Genomic DNA, 23,467 nt, shown 5'->3' on the forward strand with positions numbered 1-23,467 from the left:
CTTAATAATCAATATTCTTATATAAATTTACTCAAATCATAATATATGATACTATAAAATATAAATTAACATAATTATTATTAAATATATTATAATTAAAATATATAATTTAATAAAATTCTTAATAATTAATATTCTTATATAAATTTACTCAAATCATAATATATGATACTATAAAATATAAATTAACATAATTATTACTAAATATATTATAATTAAAATATATAATTTAATAAAATTCTTAATAATTAATATTCTTATATGAATTTACTGAAATCATAATATATGATACTATAAAATATAATTTAAAATAATTAATATTAAATATATTTTATTTAAAATATATGAGTTAATAAAATTTAAAATAATTATAACTAATAAATTATCTTATATGAATTTGTATAATTTAAAATAATTATTATACATATAATTTAATAATAATATATAATTTCATAAAATTATTGATAATAAATTTTCTTATATGAATTTATACAATTTAAAATAATTAATATTAAATTTAATTTAATAATGATATATAATTTCATAAATTTCTTAATAATAAAATGTTCTTATATGAATTTACTAAAATCAAAATATAACTTGAGAATTATATTCTGCATAAACATAATTGACTTATATTAAGAAAAGGTTAGATGAAAATGAAATTCTACATCATAATCCATATGTTATATAGTTTTACAACATCAAAAAGTTTGAAGGCTGATGTTAGGATCTGGATGGGCTGCTTCTAGAATGTTGCATTTTCCTTGATCTTGTTGGATTTAAATTTTGGACTTGGGCTTTTGACATTCGACCCAATCTTCTTGGGGCATCCCGTGGATGGCCTCTTTAAGCCGTTTAGCCTTTGTACTTGCGAGTGGCCCACTTAGTGTTTGTAAAGGTTCTTTTGAGCTTGATTTTGGCCCAATTATAGGTCCACTTGGAGTCAACCCAATTGAAATGGGTCCACTTGTAGACAATCTCATTGTGGCTTGAATTGGATCCGTAGCCCTTGAAAATGGCCCAATGATGAATGGCTTCATTGAAATCGGTTGCATACTCAAAATTGCCCGACGAAAACTTGGCCTCCTTGGAACTTGAAGACGAATGTTAGTTGATAATACACATGATGGGAGCAAGCTCACATCACCTAAGGTATCTACTGTCTTTAATGGTGTTGTGGTGGTAGACTAGCGTAGCTCAAGAATGTTAAAACGTGAGATGTATAACCAAAAAAAAGAAAAAAGTGATAGAAGCTGAATTGTAGATGAGATGCAGATGGAGCCATCGAAACATAATTATTACTCTACTTGGAAAATGGTAGATGCAACAACGAAACAGCCAAAGCTCCATTAGTGTTGCAATGAAACCAAGCAAGGAAGGGAGCATCCCAAGTGATACTGATGGCGATGTCTTTGTTCCAATTCCCAATCCCATTCTCTTTCTCACTATCTCACCGCCAGCTGTTTTTCTATATACCAAATCTCCCTTCCTTTTCCCCTTTCTTTACGGTCTATTTATTTTTTTTACTTGTATTACTTTATTAATATTAATAATATTATTATTATTGGATATTCCATCTTCACGTTCCTTCCACTGGACTTCTTAATCTTAACCCTCTCCATCGACCTTTCAAACTCCCCTTTTCACTCGATCCAACAATTCTCTTATTTTCTAGACTTTCATTCCATAAAAAGGATACCTTGGGTCTCTATGTAATTCAACCATTTCTGCTATTAGGTGATTTGTTTTCCGATGATGGTTGGTTTTCATTTTTCCTTTTCTCCCGATCTGAAGACCCCATTTTCTGGTTGTTCGATTTGCAGGAATCTCTTTGTAGTTCTTATTTATTTTTATTGGTGGAATCTGGATTCTGTTAACTCGACGATGTAATTGGATTTGGATTTACTGCTATTCGAATTGTCTTTGATTTGCAAAAGCGGCAATCCAATCTTCGATCTCTATCAATCATGGATACCAGCACTGTTGCAGATGGCAGTTCCTTTTTAAGGTTATAATTTTGTCTTGTAATTGTTCTGACACTTAGATATTTTGCATGTCAGACTATCATTTACTTTACCCACCAAGTACACTGTTCTTTTCTTTTAAGAGGGAAAAAAAACAAGAAATAAAAAGCATTGTTATTAAATCAGTAAAGCTGAAGATTTATTTGCCATGTAGTTTGTTTGCAGCTTTATCATATGGGATTGCTTCCATGGCTATGGTTTTTATCAATAAAGCAATTATTATGCAATATGCGCACTCCATGACCCTTCTTACTTTGCAGGTATTTCTTTTTATGTTTTCTCTTTTAAAGAAACAAAATGGGGCATTGGATCTATGAGTTTATTGTAAACAAACTTACTTGGTTAGTTGATTGTCTTAGCAATTGGCAACTACCTTGCTCATTCACTTTGGTCGGCAAATGGGTTATACAAGAGCAAAAGGGGTTGATATTACCACAGCTAGAAGGCTTCTCCCTATTTCTTTATTTTACAATGCAAATGTGGCATTTGCTCTTGCAAGCTTGAGAGGCGTTAATATTCCTATGTATATTGCTATAAAAAGGCTCACACCACTTGCTGTTCTCATTGCTGGATTCTTTTCTGGAAAGGGAAAGCCTACAACTCAGGTTTGTACAGTCATTTCTTTACGTCTTTTTATGTATAATTTTGATGTCTGGTACTTGATTGTTGACAGCTTGTGTAGCTTGAAATGATTGTTAAGGGGTTTGATTGATGTTTATGTCAATGTCAACGTCAATGGCTTCCTCTTTTCATGTTGGTGCAATTTTAAAGTTAAACTGTTTGCATTGTATGGTATGCATCTAAGACCATCAAACTGTCCTCTTTCCCTTAATAAAAACAGAGCTCAAGTAAAGGTGTCAAAGACATGTCCTTGTGATCATCTTTTTCCTTGTCAATGAATTCATAGGGGCTTGTTTTTGTTATTTGTAACAAGCTTAAAATATTTTGCACTTGGTCTTGAAAATTCTCATCCATTGTGTGCTTTGTGTCAATTTTCAGGTGACCCTTTCGGTAGTTTTGACTGCTGTGGGAGTTATTGTAGCTGCCATTGGAGATTTTTCTTTCGACTTGCCGGGATACACCATGGCCCTAACTTCTGTGTTTTTCCAGGTTTCCTTTTGCACATATATACATATAGATATAGCTGGTTATGAACTTGCATTGCATGTTGAGGTTCATTATTAATGCCCTGCATAACTTCCTCATGTTGAAGTTCAATCCAAAATGCAGACCATGTACCTTGTGTTGGTGGAAAAGTCTGGTGCAGAGGAAGGGCTTTCTTCAATAGAGATAATGTTCTATAACAGTTTTCTTTCTCTTCCATTTTTGCTTTTTCTCATCATAGCGACAGGAGAGTTCCCAAATTCTTTGGCATTATTATTAGCGAAGGTCAGGACTTTGCACATTTTCTTTCAATTGTAATTCATTTGTGATTGTGTTAGGCCTGAACAAATGTCACAAGATTAAGTGAAACTGTTTTTTTCCAATAACATGTGGCCTCAGAACCTTGTTGATAGCTGCAGTTTAGATGAGATTAGACTCTGTTAAGACGCTTAACCAATCAAGAAAGCGCATGAGATTTTAGATTGCGCATAAATTGTTATACAACCTTGGTCCTAAGAGCTCCTTTCCCCTCAAATATGTCTCATCTTGGATTTCGTTTCATTTTCACTTCTGTTTATATTAAGAACTACTTCAGGCGTCCATTAGGAACATTAACATAGGGATGTTTTCCATCTAAAGCAAGAGGAAGTAGGACCGAATTCCTTTAATCAGTACCATATAACCAGATAAAATAAAATCTCGGCTGTAGTTGATTCCCTGCTATTTGAAATATTTAATCTTCCTTGAGTTTTTAAATTGTTTCTTGGATGTTATTAGGATTTCATAGATTTCATTTCTAACTTGATTTAATATCTATGTTTGCAGAGCAATTCTTTCTCGTTTTTGTTCATCCTACTACTTTCATTGGTGATGGGAATCGCTCTTAACTACACCATGTTTTTGTGTACCATAGTTAACTCAGCTCTAACCACAACCATTGTTGGAGTACTCAAAGGTGTTGGATCGACGGTAAGTCTGTTTGCCCCATAACCTGCTTGGAAAGCTTTTTAAGGGATGGAAGTGTGGATTTTGTCCTACTGATAAATATTTTCACAAAACATACATACGTGATGCCTGATATATATTTTCTTTTCATTATTAGACGCTTGGATTTGTGTTACTGGGAGGTGTGCAAGTTCATGGTTTGAATGTAACCGGATTGGTTATAAACACGGCCGGCGGGGTGTGGTATTCTTACGCCAAATATCAGCAAAAGAAGATTAAAGCACCCAAAGTGGTGATGGATTTGGAGGCTCATCGAAGATAAATTAAACTCAATTTTGCATGGTTAATATTGCCTCGTTGGTTTCTTTTTGTTTTCATTTTCAAGTGTTACTCCAATGTGTCGGTGATGGTTATGAAAGTATGGGCAAGTAAAGGAGGCCCCAAGAGAGGGGTTAGAGTGAACATTTTTAATGATGCTATATGTATTTATAATTATTGCCTGGGATGATATCATCATATATTTCACTTCTCTAAGTTTTTACCTAAAGAAAATATATATTCTTCTAAATGTTTAAGGCAATGTCCATGGAATCGATTTTTTTTGTCTTCTTTGCATCCACTCCAATACTAGTCAATATAAATTAGAATTTTCAATCCCAAAAATAAAAATTCTAATTTTATAAATATTTTTAATTTGTCTCGCATTAAAATGTGAAGCTGTTATATGTCATCATGTTATTGGTCGTTAGTGTCACATCAGTATATTTTAACAACGATATTAATTAGGTAGCTAATAAAAGTACTAAGTTGACTTACGATTTTTAAATTTAGGTGTCAATTAGATCCAAAAAAATATAAATACCAATTAGGTATAAGTTATTAAGTTTAAGTATCTCCGTATATATTAATTCAATAATATATTGAGTGAAGCCATTTATAAAGGGTCTAGTTGTCCATATCAACTTTGTATTGTTAGTTTTGTAAACCTTTTTAGGGTGTTTTCGATAAAAAAATCTTTGAGAGAAAAGTAAATAAGAGAAATTATTTTTATTTTAATACATAAAAATATATCAAGTTGAAGAGATAATATGAAAGAAAATAAGAGATAATTTTAAAATTATGCATTTTTCGAAATTTTAGTTTTTTTTCTTATTCTTACCAGTACCAAGCAATAAATAATTTTTTTTTCACAAATTTCATCTTTCTTGCTGAGCACATAAATAAGAATAATATATATTTTGTTTTTTTTTATTTTTAATAATTTATTCTATTTTTCTTTTTTATATTTTTCTTTTCATTCTCCCAGATAAATTCCTAGTATTCTTTGTTTAAAATTAGTACTACTTTCTAGGATCGGTTGATTTAAGTTCAAATTCTAATAAGTTTAGTTCTCTTTGTAAATTAATATGGCATTGAATTTTTGTAATTTCATATAGATTATGTCTATTTCCAATAAAATTGAATTTTTAAAATAAAATATTGTGTTACATATAACGATCGTTGTCACTGGAAGGTTACCTTTGCCAACCTTTTAGTTTCATCTCTCCCCTAGCTTCATTCGTCTCGTTCTGTCATCAACATTGTTCCACCAGGACCTAGGAAATATGCAAGACAATTACATCTACAATCGGACCATTCTAACAAGACAACTATCACTTGTCACCTACATACTCTATAATCTATATGATATCACATTCTCACTTAACAAGGGTCTTGGAAATGACTAGTTGACTATCCAGAGGCAACCATGTGTCCCACCTGGCCTACCTCTATAAACTATCTCTCACCTGCATATTATGCTCAACATTAGTAGGTGTAACTCTCATTGTATTAAGGAAAAACTAGTGCCCCTTAAGGTGACCAAACCTCCCAAAATCTTTATTTTAGTTCACAACAATTCATTGAGATACAAAAAAAGGATAAGAATGTTAGAGAAACAACTTTCTCCACAACAAACATTGCACTAACAACAACAAAAATATAAAAAAAAAAGGTTGATCTAAGAAATGAAAAAATATATAGAAGAGTTAAGGTCAGGAAAAGACTCTCAACAACAAGACCCTTCATTTGATGTTTAACAAGAAGAGACAGTTCAATCTTTTCCTATCAGACAAGTCAATCAACAACCTAGAGTGAATCCAGTAGATCCTCCATATCAACCACAAGAACAAGACCGCAAAGGTATTTAACTTTATTTGAACAACATATGCAAGTGATGAGGTAGGAAATAGAAGAATTTCATAGTGCGAAACCCATTTCTCTTGAGGTTACTCAAATTAATCGTTAGCCTCAAAAAATTATTGCGCAATATATATCTCTGACATTGAAGCTACTTAAAAAGATGTACAATGGTCCTAATTTATAGACACATTTAAATATAAAATGAAATAATATTTTTAAATTAATAAAAATAATATATAAAAAATAAAACACTTCTAAAATATATTTAAAAATTAAATTATTTAAAAACAAATCAAATAATGTATTAAAAAATAAATTAAAATATTTTGACTTGAATGGAGTAGTGGTTAAAGCTTTTGTCAGACACTTGTTTGATATAGATTCGAATTGTGTTATTCTCATTCTCTACCCCTAATATTATATAGAAGAAAATAATTAAAATCGCATAAAATCCAAAAAAAAAAACTAAAATTTTAAAGTTACATGTTAACCGAATATATTTTTAAACCCAAAGCATTATTAAAATTTTTACAACAAAATTAAAACTATTTATGTAATTATTAAAATATTAATATTATCAATTTAAAAAATTAAATTTCGTAATATTGTTAAATGTATTTAAATATGTTCTAAAAAGCATAAAGAAATTATAAAATATTATTCGAATTTATAAATTAACATAATTTATAAGCATATTAAATTTTTAAACTAAATATTATTTTAAACTAATATAAAATACTTTCGAAAATGAAAAAGAAAAAAATAAAACAACTTAAAATTTAAAAATAGTTTTAAACAACATATTTTAACGGACTTAAAATTAAAATTAAAATTAAAATTAAAATATTCATTCACACAACGAAGTTTTAAACCAATAAAAATACTATTAATTTTTTTAAAACATAATAATAATATTTTAAATAATTAACAATATTGTTAATCCATACAATCATAAAACTTTATTCATTTTATTTATAAAATCTAATAAAAATATAAATTAATTTAATACATTTTAATTTATATATATAAACGGTGTAAAATAAAAATAAAAAACTAGTGTATGAGATGAGAGAGAGATGGGTAACGAATAAAATGATACTTTGGGAAGAAAATTTTAATATAAATGAAGAGTATACTTCGTATAATGCTTGGAGCTATCCGCTATGCGTTAAAGTTTAATTTTGAATAGTTTAAGTTTATGCAATAAAAATTATTTTTTTTTTGTGTAGTCAAAATAATATATTTTATTTTATTAAAAATTATATATTACCTAAATTTGATTATAAAATATGAAAATATTTTAATGTTTTTAAAAGGATTAATATAATATTTGGTCTCTAAATATGGTAATTAGGTCCATTTTGGTACTTATATTTTTTTGTAAGCCATTATGTAACTAAATTCATTTTGGTCATGTTGGGGATAAGCCCAGTTTAAGCAATAAACATGTAAAATAATGAAGAATTTGAAAAGATTGAATACAAATATTTTACATGAAAAAACTCCTATGAAGAGAATAAAAAATTATGACGAGAAAAGATAATTTCACTAAAACGGTAAAAACGAATAGTACAAAATATGGAGATAAAACTAAACCCTGAAACTCGAAATAAAAACCTTTAAAATGTAAACACAAAATTATTTGTATTTACAGGCTAAATTTGTAGGTCAAATAATATTAAAATAACTTACATTAATCAGAGTTTAAGTAAGAAACTGATATTAAAATAACATACACTAATCAGAGTTTAAGTAAAAAACTAAAAGTAAAATTTAATTGGGAGAAAAAATCAAAAAGTACGAGACATAACTCCATATGTCATTTTAATGAAGTGATATTTTAAAGTTGTCATATTTTATTCTAAAAAGGATGATATAATTTCAAAGTATCGCATTATTAAACTTTTACATTTTTAAATTTAAAGATTGAAATGGACTTAATTATCAAGTTCAAATAGTAAAATAGACAAAAAAAAATAGTACCAAAGTGAACTAATTATTAAATCTAGTGATAAAAGAGATATATTAATTTTTTTAATTAATAAAAATAAATTTTAAAAATGGGTCCAGAGGGGATCCAATAATTGTAGCAGTAACCATAAATTAAAAGGGAAGAAATGCACATGCATTTGTTGTGCAGTGGTGAAGGAACCCACAGTCAGCTCAGTCACAGCCAGTACTCAAAAGGATTCGATTTCACGTCCCTTTCACCTTCGCCTTTGTCATTCAAAGCACAAGTACGTATACGCTATAGCGCATCATTTGTTTGGATCTACCAATTTTATGGTCTATCGTTGCTTTCTAACCTTTTTTTTCTATGTTTTATTGCAAAATGAAAAAAAATTCAAATTTAACTGTATAAATTATGTTATATCGTAATATATCTGTTCTTTTAAAAATAATAATTAGAATTATTTATAATCTCTCTTTAACTTATAAATAGGAGATTAATATATTTTAGTGCAATTAAACTCATGTCCTCTTATATTAACAACAATAATTATACTAATCGAGCTAAGATTAATCAATTATTTACTTGTTATTTAACTAGTTTTCATCCTTTCGATATCTTTTTAACACCTTTTTATCAAGTTTTTCTTCAATTTTGAAATTTAATTTTTTATATATTTAAAAAAATCTCTATTATCTAACCTCGTAAAACCCAACCTTTTTCTTCAAAATTTCATTTTCTTAATTTTGAAAATGAATTTATTATTAATTAAATTTTTGTAAAAATTATGCATTGATGAAAATTGATGATCATGATGCTATTGTGTTTCTTTGCAAGTTACTTTTCAATTTTCTTAAGATTCTTTAAATTTCCCTTAGGCACCTAGTGATCACCTGTCTTATCCTTTAATCAAACTTTTAGCCATGGCACCGAAATTTGAGGAAAACATGTTGCACATAAGTCTATTTTGAAACGTAAATGTACGGAGGGGGCTTCATATAATGCGGACAACCCTTAGAACCTCATGGACTCTTGCTTTAGAAATGAGGATGCTCCTAACCATTTGTCACGCACTTTGCCACCCAACCCAATAGCTTACTCATCCTGTAGATTACAATTTTCTCATACAGTTCGAGTTTTTTCATGTCCCTACACTCGAGGAATAAGGATAGATTCCCTTCCTCAAATTGTGTGACATTACCCATATTAATTTTTATTCTAACACCACACTAAATTTCTCGTCTAATGAATCTAGTGAACCGATTATTTCTATTCGATCCTATATTATTGATCAAGAGATTGATTCTCTTACTCATTACATCCAACTTCCAAATGTGGGAGAGATTAATAAGAATGATGTCTATCCTTCTTACATACAAATTTTAGAACACACTTTTTTATAACGAGGTCATTTTTAAGCCATTTACTAAGAATGGAACTTTTCATTTTGAAATGTACTTTAGTCACATCTTTTGTCAACTTCGTGTCAATACTTTCCTAGATATTGATGTACTCATGCCAAAATTTCTCAAAGTTATTTTGGTTCATCAATCTGAATACTCTAAAAATGATGTTAGATAGTGGGCTAAAATTTAAGTCGAGTGTTTTGTAAACGAAATAAAAGAGAAGAAGAAGGTGACTATTAGGATGGGCAACTAGAGTTAGCACCGCTATACTCTTCCAACACCTCGTCAATCCTTAACGACATTGCCACTTTGTTTAGCGATATTTCTAAGATATCCAGGAATATTAATATGCTTTCTAACGAGTTTAGAGCATTTTGAGACGACATTTTCCCTCCAATGATGACCTTGGAAGAGTTCACGACATGATTATCAACTACTATTAGCCGAGTGACATGCTTAAGGCTTCATACTTGTCAATTTAGGGTTCTATGTTTGGTTGGCTTGAGCCTTTATATTTCGGAGTACTACGTTACTTTGAGTTTGGATGCTTCTGGACTGCTCTTTTAAAATAAAAAATGATATGACATGATTTTTGGATTTATCTTTATATCTCTTTATGCTATTTTTGTTACTTTACCAAATTTCTTTCTCATTCTATTAGTTGATTTTTAATCTTTTCTCTCTGATTTTGATATACCAAAAAGGAGAGATGTATTTTTTAAAAATTACATTTATTTCGCTTATGCAATTTTTTTGATAATATAACGTTATGCAAGAAGCACTAAAATTGTTTTTCATTTTTTAAAAATATATTGCATATGATTAATAAAAATTAGATTTCAATCAAGCTTTAAATTCTAACTATTTTATTGAAATTCAAACAAATTATCCTTAAATCGTTTTCAAAAGAGGGTTTTATATGGGAGTATTACTTGAATATAATAATTCTTAAAAATATTTTTTAAGTTTTTATTATATTAAAAAAGGGAGATTGGTATTTAAATATAATAAATTATTAAAAATTAATTTAGATTTTCAATCCCTTAATCAAATTAGTAGGAATCAATCTTTAAAATATTTTCAAGTGTCCCAAACATTTAAAAAGAAGTTTCCTAAACGGTTTGAATTATTACATGTGTTTTGGAGTTAACCCAAGATCTATTAAAAATGTTTCAAAAGTGTTTTTCAAGGCATTTTAAGACTAAGTGTCGATATTTCTCTCAAAATATTTCAAACAATACCTTAAGGTACCGATACTTAACCCCAATTGATACATTTAACAATGTAACAATACATCCAGTAGCCACTAGTACACAAATTAGGAGGCAAAGTATCTATACATGTTCTTGAAGTATTGATACCCAACCTTAAGGCATTTATACCTACCTTCATGATATTGATACTTGGCTTCTTCCAACGGCTATTTTTGTTTAAGGTATCCATATCATCTTTATGGGTATCAATACCACTATTTATAAGGTATATTAAATGCTCGAATTTATTGCTCAAAACAACTAGTTTTTCCCTTCAACAACCTTGGACAACTAGAAATCAAAGAGAGGCTATAAATAGGGTCTCCAAACACTCAAGAGAAGACAAGAGATTGATATCTAAACATCATATCAGAAAAAGATTCTTTAAAACTTTATTTTCGTCATTTTTCTCATGTACATAGTCTCTAATGCTTGGTTGCAAAATCTTTGTATAAATTATTTTCTATCTTTTAGTGAGCTTCAACATCATAAACACTTATCTTTTAAAGGTTCCATTTGTTTATATCATTTTACCAAGTGTAAATTAGGAAAGTTAAGAGTCGAGTCACAATAATTAGAGAGATTTTAATTTTAGCCTTGAAAAAAATATAGGGTTAGAATACTATATGTTTGTGTCAAGTTTTTTCTATCCTTTCTCATAGTTAAAAAGAAAGAAAAAAACCTTAAAAATCCCAATTCATTTCCTTTTAACATTTTTTAATCTAAAAATATCCAAATCCGAAAATACTTAAAACCCAAAAAGCACAAACTCAAAATAATTTTAACTAAAACCCATCGTTTATTGATGGAGACATAGTATTGAATATTGATGTGATATTTTGCCCAAGATGTTTATAGTACCACCCAACAAATAACAATTAATATCCTGTGAAGCAAATACATAATTCTCCAGCTCAGTGCTGCTGAATCTCGTATCACATGAGATGGTGAAGACAGATCTAGAAATAAAAAATTCTGAAATCAAAATATAAAGGAAAGGAAAATGGGCAGTGTCTCACATCACTCATTCTTTTGAGCACATAACATACATTTCATTTTCTTAGTAAAGGTCAAAAGGGGATGAATGTTGTAAAGAAAGTTGAAAGTTTTAACCATCAAAATCAAACATTTGTTGATAATGGTGATGCCTTTCAAGCACAAACAATAAATCAATAAAGCAATGCCCCTAAAAAGCAATAACTAAATGTCATCCAAATCAAAAGAGGAACAGCTAAGTTGTTATATTTTAACACCCAGAATAAAGAGTATTTATTAGGCCACACCTACCTAATCTCTTCACTAACCTTATATTTTTATTTTAATAATTTCTAAAAGTGAGCCCATCATCATTGACTTCATTGCCGTAATGAATCCAATGATGCCCTTTTTATGAATTTTAATGGAAATAAATAAGTTTACTTTTCATTTCAAATCATACTTTATTTTATTTTTACCTGATTACTTCTATAATAGCCTCTTTTTAAATCTTAAATTTTAAAAAAAAGTCACACTTAAATTAGAAAAAAAATATTTTAATTTTTACTAAAATGTACCAATAACAGTTGTGTCATTATAGTATAATTTATTTTTTTTACCTAAAATAAAAAAAAAAACTGGGACACAAATGCTAAAGGTCGAAAAAGAAATTGTTTGAAACGTGAAAAGACGGTCAAGTTTCCATCCATTTCAAAGTTCTAATGCGCCGACGGAGGGTAATATTGACATTTAGGGAGAGGGCTGAGGGCCCAATTCCAAAGTCCTAATCACTGTCTTTTTTATTATTTTAATTAAACTTTTTTATTAAAATAATAATGGGAAGAGAAGAAAAACAAGTGGACAAGGTAAAGGAACAAAAGAAAAGGATATTCTTATCTTCCTGCATTGCATTCATGATACAACCGACATTTCACTTTACCCCTCAAAAGGTCTTTTTTTTTATGAGTTATATAAATTTTTATTTGAGTTATTTTCTTATAAATTAATGAATTCATAATTGTCATAGATAAATTACTGAAATTTTAAAATTTATTAACAATAAGTATAATTATTATGATTATGAGTTAATTTCAGATCTCAAACTATGATTTAGATTTTAAATTAGTTCTCAAATTTTAAAACAAGTAAATTGAATCCATTACCTTAAGTGTTGTTAGCTAAAATTTGACATTGAACATATTTAAAATACATGGGTCTAAATGCAAACACATATGTACTTGTCACATGAATTGCTTAGATTTGACATGCTAAGAAGGGAAATGACGCTCCTATATGTTAATGACAATTTGTATTTTTTTAACATATCATATCTAATTTTACTGTACACATGTTTAAAAATCTTCCACGGTAGGTCTAAAGTGGCAATTAATGTCGAAAAAGATAGCTAGGCTAATGAAATGATATAATTTATACAATATTGATACTTTAAGGACTCAGTTAAAATAGTTTTAAAATTTAGAACCAATTTAGAATTTGGTGATAGTTTGGGAGCGTATAATGAGATTAACCTTATATTTTTAACTAGTGGCGTCTTAATTCATTTATGCTGAATCGAATGGTAAGAAATTTGATACACCTAAAGCAAGATCTTGAATTCAAGTCTCGTGGAGAACTTAGCTCCCCATTTAGAGTCCAATCTAGCTTGTTTATGAGTTTATAGGCACCAATTCATTTTAAAAAATGTTAAAAAATTATTTTTAAAACAATAAATTTTATTTTAAATGTGGTATTCAATATTCTAATAAAAAAATCTTTTAAAAATACTTATCCATTTATTTTAAGAAATTACTATAAATGAAAATAACCGCCCTTACCATAAAAACAATACTCACTAAAAAAAGAAACTAAAAGTCAGTTTGGATGGGCGTTTTACTTTTAGTATGATGCATTTAGTTTTTTTTTCCCACGCTACAATATTTAATATTATCATCAATACTATTTTTACACTAAGCGCATATAAACGCACCGTTTATCTAAAAGGGCCAGATAAAACTTTCAAGTATCAACAATTTAAAAGTTTTGCATGTATATTATTATTATTATTATTATTTGATAATATTAGTGTGAGATATTTTTCTTTCACCCATAAAATTTTCTAATACACATATATTCAAGTAATAATCAATCAAGTGATAAAATCTTTAGGGTGTCTAATGGAATCTAAAATTAATTATGGGATTAGGATTATTGTAATTTAAGATTATTTAGTATAATTTGGTTTATTTTACTGAAATGAAAAAGATTGTTGTTTAATTAAAGGAAGTTAAGAATATTTAAAAGCATATTTTACTAAAATTTCCTTAAAATTTATTTATTTATTATTATTCAAACAAAGGTTAAAGCTTATAGTATTTTTATTTTACTATAAATAAATGCACTTCTCTAGTGAATTGATTTTATATCTCATTTTTTAAATAAATAAAATAAAATTGGAGATGAGCAATAAGTAAATCTGTCTAAAGGTTAGGTAGCCTCCTCGACTCGATAGACTCAAACTCGATTTGAGTTGAGTTTGGACAAGAACTTTTACACCTCGAGCTGGCCTAACCCAATTCGAATTCAATTTAAATAATAAAAAATATTATTAAATTTAAATTTAATTATAAAAATATATAAAATGTCAATTAAAAATAAAATTTTTAATATTTTATTAATTTTTGAACTGTGAAACGAGCTTTTTGAATAGGTCGACTAACTCAAAAATCGAGCTTAGACTTGAATTTTTATTGGAATCGAATCTTGACCCGACACATAAACAAGTATAACAATAATTAGTTAAGACTTTTCCTCCAGTGAAAGTGACATGAAAAAAAAGAAATGCATTTTTGTAAGATAATAGTTATTTATGATGGTCAATTTTGACCAAAGAAATGTTAAATTGTTATAAAAGCGATATTTCGATTTTAATGTAATAAAATTGACTAAACATTGCTTGAAGAATATATTAAAAAAATAGAATGACTGATTCATTAGTTTCAATTAGGTTCTTCTTTTTTTTTATGTAAAATGAATTAAAATTATTAAAAATAAAAGTTAAATTGTAAAAAGAACATATTATCTAAGATGTAGTATTGAGATTAATTCTATATTTTGAAATCTGATTACATAAATTTAAAAATTTGAATTGATTTGATTTATTAGATAAATAATAAAAATTAATTGGATTTCGTTTCGTTATAATATACATTTAAAAAGTATTAAAAAACATAAATATATTTAAATCATAAATTTATGAATTATTAAATTTTTATTTAATTAATATGAATATTAATATCAATGTAAAAATGGCAACTTGGAGTGAAGTCGAAGCGATTTTGAGTAAATTTTCCTTTTACTTTTTGATAGCAGATGGTATAGATAATGTATAAGCTAACGACATACGCAGCGAAGAACAGAGAGTAAATTGCGGATGTGAAGTTAAAAATGGAAGGGGTGAGAGCTTGTTTTGAATTGATTGTTAGACAAAGAAAACCCACATGGTGAGGTGGTGTTTGGGTTCTTACCACACTGCACTGCAGACACCTTTCCCACATAAAATAAATTTGTTTTCCCATGTTGCCTCTGTCTTCTAGCATCTACCTTCTCACTCTCACTCTCACCCTTTCCTTTCCCTTCTCACTACTAACTTGCTCCACACTTCTTTTTCTTCTGTTCTACATTTTGTCTACAATGGATACCCTCAACCTTCCTTCTTTCACCATTTGAGTCTGGGTTCCTTTTGGTCTTCTTCATTACCTGACCTTTGAGATCTGGGTTTTCAACATTTGTTGTTTGCTGGTTGTAGTGTGAGTAAGACCCACTGAACTGAAAATGGCTCCAAGCTTAGATTTCTCGAATTGGTGGCCAAAGGATGCTAGGAAAGGGACACCCGTGGTAGTAAAAATGGAGAACCCTAACTACTCAGTGGTGGAAATCGACGGCCCAGATGCTGCATTCAGGCCTGTGGAAAAAAGCAGAGGCAAAAATGCAAAGCAAGTGACTTGGGTTTTGCTTCTCAAGGCTCATCGTGCCGTCGGTTGTCTCGCTTGGATTGCTTCACTCTTCTGGGCATTGCTTGGAACCATAAAGAAAAGGCTGATCTTTAGGCAAGATGTTGCAATGGCCAGTGAAAAACTGGGGAAAGGAAAGCTGCTCTTCACAGTCATTAAAGCCTTCCTAGTGACTTCCCTCACAATTCTGGCCTTCGAAGTTGTGGCTTATCTCAAGGGATGGCATTATTTTCGAAATCCAAGTTTGCACATTCCGAGGAGCACTGATATCCAGGGCTTGCTTCACTTGGTTTATGTCACTTGGTTGTCAGTCCGGGCCGATTACATTGCACCACCAATTCAAGCTTTGTCTAAATTTTGTGTAGCTTTATTCCTTATCCAATCTGTAGATCGTATGATACTTAGTTTAGGCTGCTTTTGGATTAAATACAAGAAGATTAAACCCAGAATTGAGGGGGATCCTTTCAAGTCAGATGATGTTGAGGGATCAGCCTATGAGTATCCCATGGTTCTTGTTCAAATCCCAATGTGTAACGAGAGAGAGGTAATCAAAACTCAACTACCTCTTCTAGGGTTGGTGTTTTTTTTTTTCTGGTATACTTTACAATTTTACTTTGATTTATATAGCTCCTGAGGGATTTAGGACTTGCATATTCATTGAGTTGTTATAATAGTAAAAGAATTCTTGTAAGGAAACAGTAATTAAGTCTTGTAACTAATTTTACATGTAAATGGGAATAGCAAACAAGTCCCTGTGAATTGTGATAGAAAAGACTTAGCTAGGACCAAGAACATCCAAGAATGGAATAAGGTAATATTAGGTGTATTGTGTTGATTTTTCTTGGCGTTGATAACTTTTTTCACCGACCTCATACAGGTTTATGAGCAGTCTATCTCTGCTGTCTGCCAACTTGATTGGCCAAAGGACCGATTATTGGTTCAGGTTCTTGATGATTCTAATGACGAAAGCATCCAGTATTTGATTAAAGCAGAGGTTGCTAAGTGGAACCAAAAGGGTGTTAACATAATTTATCGGCACCGCTTGGTAAGAACTGGTTACAAGGCTGGGAATCTCAAGTCTGCAATGAGCTGCGAGTATGTACAGGCCTATGAGTTTGTAGCAATATTTGATGCTGATTTTCAACCTAACCCTGATTTTCTAAAGCAAACTGTGCCACATTTCAAGGTTAACACAAACAAGCCAGAATCCTTTTTTGGTTCAAGTTCACATCTATTATCCGTTTATAGCGCTTTTACCTTGTATATCTCACTTGTCTTGCAGGACAATCCTGATTTAGGGTTAGTTCAGGCTAGATGGACATTTGTCAACAAGGATGAGAATTTGTTAACTCGTCTCCAGAACATTAACTTATGTTTCCACTTTGAAGTTGAGCAGCAAGTTAATGGTGTATTTTTAAATTTCTTTGGTTTTAATGGAACTGCTGGAGTCTGGAGAATTAAAGCTCTTGAGGAATCTGGAGGTTGGCTTGAAAGGACAACTGTAGAGGACATGGACATAGCTGTTCGTGCACATCTCAATGGTTGGAAATTCATCTTCCTCAATGACGTAAAGGTACAACCCCATTTTATGCTAATTTGATTTCTTTTTGCTTGTATCGACTTTCATTTATTTCTGTTTTCTTATTTTCACCCTAGCATGTCATACTTTCATCGTTTAAACTAAATATCGCATTTAGTTGACTTGGATCTGTCTGTTTTTCAATAAAAATTTTCATTTCATGAATAATAGCTACAAATTATCAAATTTAAGCACATAACCCCTTGGTGAAAAATGAGATGAAAAAGAAGGCATGTAATAAAAGATTTTTCTGATGGAAGATTCAGGGAATGTTCTGACAGCTGTCCATTACTGTAAAACTTTTTAGGTCCTTTGTGAAGTCCCCGAGTCATATGAAGCATACAGGAAGCAGCAACACCGCTGGCATTCAGGACCTATGCACCTCTTCCGCTTATGCCTTCCAGCAATCATAACTTGCAAGGTACATTGTTAAACAACTTTCAATCTTTGGCAATAATGATTTATACATTGTGTACTGAAGCACCTTTAATGCTGTAATTCTGCAGATAGCTATATGGAAAAAGGCAAATTTAATACTGCTATTCTTTCTGTTGAGGAAGCTTATCCTTCCTTTCTATTCATTCACATTGTTTTGCATAATTCTTCCTCTAACCATGTTCGTACCAGAGGCCGAGCTTCCTGTTTGGGTTATTTGTTATGTACCTGTTTTTATGTCATTCCTCAACATTCTTCCATCCCCCAAATCGTTCCCTTTCATTGTCCCTTATCTTCTATTTGAAAACACCATGTCTGTGACCAAATTCAATGCAATGGTATCTGGATTATTCCAGTTGGGTAGCTCCTATGAGTGGGTTGTGACCAAAAAGGCTGGCAGGTCATCAGAATCTGACTTACTGGCTTCTGCTGAGATGGAATCGAAGATAATGAACCAACTGCAAATTCAGAGAGGAGCTTCGGAAAGTGAACTCACTGAATTAAACCGATTGAAGGAACAGAAAGAGGCAGCTCCTGTACCTGTTAAGAGGGTCAATAAGATATACAGGAAAGAGCTCACTCTGGCATTCCTCCTGCTTACAGCTTCGGTTAGGAGCCTGTTATCGGCACAGGGAGTACATTTCTACTTCCTCCTCTTCCAGGGGGTGACTTTTCTCCTAGTCGGTCTAGATTTAATAGGAGAGCAGATGAGCTAATGCTGCATGGAAGCTTGAAAGAAAGCAAAATGTGCTAAGACTCTCTCCATTTCCACTGACAAAACCTGGTTTCTGGCTGTGCAGTCGAAGTTTTTCTCCTCAGGAAATTGTTTAACGGTACCATCCTGGTGCTCAATAACCAAAGTTTCATTCTCTACGTCAGCATTGAATGCCGAATTGAAGGTTTTTATTCGTCAGTAACTCTACTTTCTGTCTTCACAGTTTCTATCTACTTTCTAATATCTTTATATATATATTTCACATTGGATAGTGCTCATTGTTTTCTTAGGGGTTGAACCATTTATTATTATTGTTGTTACAGACTTATAGGTAGATTTTGTACTTCAGTTTTCATGTTTCACCCTGATTCTTGATTGTGTGGTTTGGCAATAAAGATTCAAGCCATATTGTATTTGTAAAAGCTTGGAAAGCTGGCTTGATGTCCTTTGTGGCTCTCAGAGTCCAAATTTACTATGAGATAATGTAAAAAACATCCAATATTTGTACATTGTGTTCTATCTAATATATAACAAATAATTCCTTTTCCCCCAATGTGTCTTTGCAATTTGTTCATATTTGGCATGTGTGAGAATGTGATTCAATAATGTTGGAAGTGTCGGTGAGCAAAAGGAGATGAACCAAACGTGGTGGTGGTTGCGGGTGGTTCGTGTGTTCATCACTTTCGCATTAAAGAAGGTTGACCTGGCTGGGGACCATGAGATCTTTAGTGGACATGTGCTGATTCTGGTTGTTTTACAAATACTGTGGGTTGCGTTTGTGTTCCCTGGAGCTTGAGACAAACTTGATTCTGGACATGATTTTTCTTCATGGTCCACTTCTCTAAGATCTGAGGTATAAAAGAATCAAAAAGGGCCCCCCTTGTAGAGATGAAACCCCTAAAACACCATAAGTAACATGAACACCACACTACTGCATAAAATCTATGATCTTATATAATACAATTTATTGATATATCAAATTTTATATAAATATAAAACATCTTTAAAAACTCAAAATAATACATAAACATGGTATGAAATATGAATACATGAATCGTGGAGATCATTAATTTGGTTTTAGTCAGTGGTCCTTGAGTTTGAGGGCAAGAGTTCTTTGAGTTAAAATGTAGGGCCTAAATTGAGAAATATCTTAGAAACTTTGTTTTTTTTTTGGTATTATAAAGAAAATACATGTACATCTTTTGTCAAATGGCTGTCATGTGGGGGATGCTAATCATGTTAAGCACACTAATGTCATTTTCTTTCTTAATTATTTTGAATCAGTCAAAATACTTTGTTTGATTTGAAAGGGATATTTCTACCATCAACTATTTGCTATCTATTCTCTTTGTATTAATTCAATTAAGTGTAAAAATTTACAACTGTTACACTGACCTTACTGGAAACAACGTGAGACACATTCAGGATGAAGTATAATTGAGTGAGAGTTTCTCTAGTTTTGATTTGGCAAGGGGTCCAAAGAAATTTTGCTGGAAATATTTTATTCAATTTGACAAATGAACAAAAATTGAGAACTATAATTATAGTTATCACCATTATTTCAAAGACTCTGATGACAGCCAAAACTAATCACCTGTTTACTCCAAGGAGAAAAATTCGAACTATTGCTCCGTTGCTCCGAGTTACTGGATGACATGGTACACAAAGCTTCAGCAATCTCCGAGAAGGCAGGCCTAGAGTCGGTATCAGTTTACCAGCACCATTCTCTACGGGTTGGATTAGACCAACTAGGGGTAAATGAAATGCCTCAAGTAACAATAAAGAACAACGTTTACATCCCAACCTTCTATGTTTAAGAACTACTAGTTACTTGACAGAATTTATTTGTGAAAGAAATACCAAATAAAGTTTACCAGTATCTCAAACATCATTTAGTACTAATTTTCTTTTGTTAATGAAGTTTCTGTTCGGTCGCAGCGGCTGCTGGAGTAGCTTATTTTATAGTTGCAGACAGGACTGTTTTGGCTAGGGTATGGAAGAACAACTTCAAGCATGCCCCTAACATTGAGGCATGAATTTGAATTGATCTGGCTTGTAGCCTTGTACTCCTTAATCAGTACTATTGTTCACTCAGCTAAGAAAAAAGGATCCAAAGAAGGGGTGGGACAGAGTGAAATTTATATTCTAAGAAGCCATTGTGCCAGTTCTTATGTAATATGTTGTCTATATTTATAAATAATATTTATAAATAAATGCTGGTTTTCATTTACAAGGAGAAGAGACTTAAGCACCCAGAAAACCGAGTGAGTCAATCTGGAGTGTATGTAACGTGTTTTACAAGTGGCATTAACAAATTTATACACTTAGATTTGGATGTGCCAAATAAATTCTTCCCAAATACTGCAAGTTGATAATGTTTCACCAGAAGTCGTTGCATGAGCAGGAACCATCTTTGAAATGGTGGAAGCGGTTTCTGTCTCTAGCAATAATTTCTCTGTTGAAGATCTTTGATATCAGCTTAGTAGCCGAATGGCAATTTCCACATACCCTAAGATTTTTTACAATTCTTATTGTTGTCCCAGGCTTTGTACTGATCAATCCAAAAGCAATTGCTAACTTCTCACTATGATGACTCAAGGCCCCTTCCTTCCATTCTTCATCCATGTCCTGAAGCACCTCGGATGTATCAGGTACAAATCCAGCCTTCTCCAAAAGCGTGTCGACTTCATTCAACATGTCATAAATTTCTTTGCAGCGAGGATGCACTTTGTCACTGACGAGGAACTCATGAACAACTCTGTCAACCTCAATAGAGCTGCAACCAGGAACTTTCTTCATTCCCTTGTTATTTAGCAAGGTTCTTATTCGAGCTACATCATCCCATCTACCAGCTCCTGCATAGATATTTGACAAGAGAACATAAACCCCAGGATTTTCAGGCTCCAACTCAAAAAGATGCTTGGCCACGGATTCACCTAACTCAACGCGTTTGTGGACTCTACAAGCTCCAAGCAAAGAACCCCAGATTGCACCATCTGGTTTCATTTCCATATTCTGGATCAAAGCTTCTGCTTCATCAAACAAGCCAGCTCGTCCCAGAAGATTCACCATGCATCCATAATGTTGCAAGTCAGGTGAAATTGCATAATCTTGGACCATTGAACTAAAATACTGACGTCCAAGATCAAGCAAACCAGCATGACTACAAGCAGATAACACGCCAACGAATGTGATATTATCAGGTTTGTATCCTTCGTTGGTCATTCGTGAGAAAAGCTCAAGGGCCTTCTCTGCTAGCCCATGCATAGCTAGTCCAGATATCATTGCATTCCAAGAAGCCAAACTTCTGTGTTTCATACTATTAAAGACTTGTTGTGCTGCTTCTATACTTCCACACTTGGCATACATATCGATAAGACTCGTCCAAATAGAGATATTATCTGAATACTGAATATTCTTATCTATATAAGCATGAATCCATTTGCCAAGATCAAGAGCACCAAGGCTAGCACAAGCAGGAAGAATGCTTAAGAAAGTGACATCGGTCGGCTCTATATTTGATTGTAGCATTCGCTGAAAAAGCCCTAAGGCTTCTTTATGGCAGCTCATATGTGTATAACCACCAATCATCACATTCCATGAAATCACATCCCTTTGCTCTAAACCCTTGAACAAATCCGAAGCTGTGTCCAAATCGCCACACTTAGAATACATATCAATAAGTGCATTGACAATATGAATATTAAAACCAAGTCCATGATCATCAATCCAAGACCTAACCCATTTCCCCATTTCGAGAGAACCCGACTGAGAACAACCTGAAAGGACCGTCACCAATGTGCTTTCATTAGGAACAACATTTGCTTCAATCATCTCTTTGAAAAAGGCCAATGCGTCTTCGTACTGACCAGCTTGAACATACCCTGCAATCATCGCATTCCAGGACACTACATCTCGCACGGGAATTTCGTCGAAAAGTTCACGAGCACTTTCCATATAACCAATGGAAATGTACCCCGTTATCAACGCTGTATAAGAGACTGCATCTCTTAGAGGACTTATATCAAACACCAAGCGCGCTTTACCCAGTTGGCTAGTCTGGGCGTACATGTTGATAAGGGAAGTGTGAACAAACGCATCAGAGTCAAGTCCAAGCTTCAAAACTTGTCCATGAACCTGTTCCCCTACCTGGGTACTATCCATTTTGGTGCATGATTTCAAAACGAAAGGAAAAGTATAAGAATTCGGGAGAATACCAGACCAAATCATTTTAACATAGAATTCCATGGCGAGTTCGGGGGTTGAACTCAATGAAAGCCCTCTAATCAGCGTATTCCAAATAACTTGATTTGGTTCATCAATGGAGTGAAAGAGCAAAAGGGCATAAGGCAAGTCACCGAAAGGAGAAACGGCGCAGAACTCAATAAGTTTGCTGAGAGCAAACTGGGTGTGGTGAAGGCCAGTTTTGATGATGTGGGAGTGCACTTGTTTGATGGTTTGGATGCTTTTGCATTTGGAGAGGAGGGAGAGAGATGGGTGGCTTTGGAGGAGCTTGTAAGGAGGGTCTGAAGCAGGGAGGAGATGGAGAGGGAAAGTAGATACGGAGACTGAAGTTGACGGTAACGCCATTTTTCTACTTTCGAGGGATAAGAGTTGGGAGGATTTTTCGAAGTTCAGTCGGTCGTTAAAATTTAGACAACCCAAAAATATATCGCCGTTGCCGGGGATCGAACCCGGGTCGCCCGCGTGACAGGCGGGAATACTCACCACTATACTACAACGACCAAGTTGCTATCTAAATCATTGTCACACATTTACATCAGTATTTAGTAAATGGATAATTCTTGTATTTATTTACCCAAAAAGAAGTCGTTCACTACTCCATTCTAAAACAAAGAAAACATGAACGAGGACAAAATATAATC

At 31.9% G+C, this 23,467-nt stretch overlaps 3 protein-coding genes and 1 non-coding gene across 6 annotated transcripts; 2 read left to right on the forward strand and 2 right to left on the reverse strand.

The window, feature by feature from the left end:
• Positions 1-1,153: 1,153 nt before the first annotated feature.
• LOC107953714 (UDP-galactose/UDP-glucose transporter 7) lies at positions 1,154-4,656 on the forward strand. 2 transcript variants are annotated; one of them, XM_016889102.2, is made up of 8 exons: positions 1,154-1,740; positions 1,827-2,011; positions 2,182-2,287; positions 2,387-2,632; positions 3,027-3,137; positions 3,258-3,416; positions 3,957-4,100; positions 4,234-4,656. In XM_016889102.2, the coding sequence occupies exons 2-8, from the start codon at positions 1,971-1,973 to the stop codon at positions 4,396-4,398; spliced, it is 972 nt and encodes a 323-aa protein (XP_016744591.1). In that variant the 5' UTR covers positions 1,154-1,740; positions 1,827-1,970; the 3' UTR covers positions 4,399-4,656. The 2 variants fall into 2 exon arrangements, with proteins under 2 accessions (XP_016744591.1, XP_016744592.1); XM_016889103.2 differs by lacking the exon at positions 1,154-1,740 and having other exon boundaries at positions 2,193-2,287.
• A 10,506-nt stretch (positions 4,657-15,162) lies between these two features.
• On the forward strand, positions 15,163-19,128 carry LOC107953713 (probable xyloglucan glycosyltransferase 5). The gene is made up of 5 exons (XM_016889101.2): positions 15,163-16,396; positions 16,730-17,038; positions 17,135-17,425; positions 17,739-17,852; positions 17,938-19,128. The coding sequence occupies exons 1-5, from the start codon at positions 15,674-15,676 to the stop codon at positions 18,580-18,582; spliced, it is 2,082 nt and encodes a 693-aa protein (XP_016744590.1). The 5' UTR covers positions 15,163-15,673; the 3' UTR covers positions 18,583-19,128.
• A 1,636-nt stretch (positions 19,129-20,764) lies between these two features.
• LOC107953712 (pentatricopeptide repeat-containing protein At1g08070, chloroplastic) lies at positions 20,765-23,281 on the reverse strand. Of its 2 annotated transcripts, XM_041097122.1 has the most exons (2): positions 21,518-23,258; positions 20,765-21,436 (listed from the first exon to the last, which is right to left on the reverse strand). In XM_041097122.1, the coding sequence occupies exons 1-2, from the start codon at positions 23,169-23,171 to the stop codon at positions 20,961-20,963; spliced, it is 2,130 nt and encodes a 709-aa protein (XP_040953056.1). In that variant the 5' UTR covers positions 23,172-23,258; the 3' UTR covers positions 20,765-20,960. The 2 variants fall into 2 exon arrangements, with proteins under 2 accessions (XP_040953056.1, XP_016744589.2); XM_016889100.2 differs by having other exon boundaries at positions 20,765-23,281.
• Positions 23,255-23,326, reverse strand: TRNAD-GUC (transfer RNA aspartic acid (anticodon GUC)). Its single transcript has one exon. It is a non-coding gene; the product is annotated as a tRNA-Asp (tRNA).
• Between the last annotated feature and the right edge of the window lie 141 nt (positions 23,327-23,467).

This window comes from Gossypium hirsutum, chromosome D07 (assembly GCF_007990345.1).
Source record: "Gossypium hirsutum isolate 1008001.06 chromosome D07, Gossypium_hirsutum_v2.1, whole genome shotgun sequence".
NCBI lineage: Eukaryota > Viridiplantae > Streptophyta > Magnoliopsida > Malvales > Malvaceae > Gossypium > Gossypium hirsutum.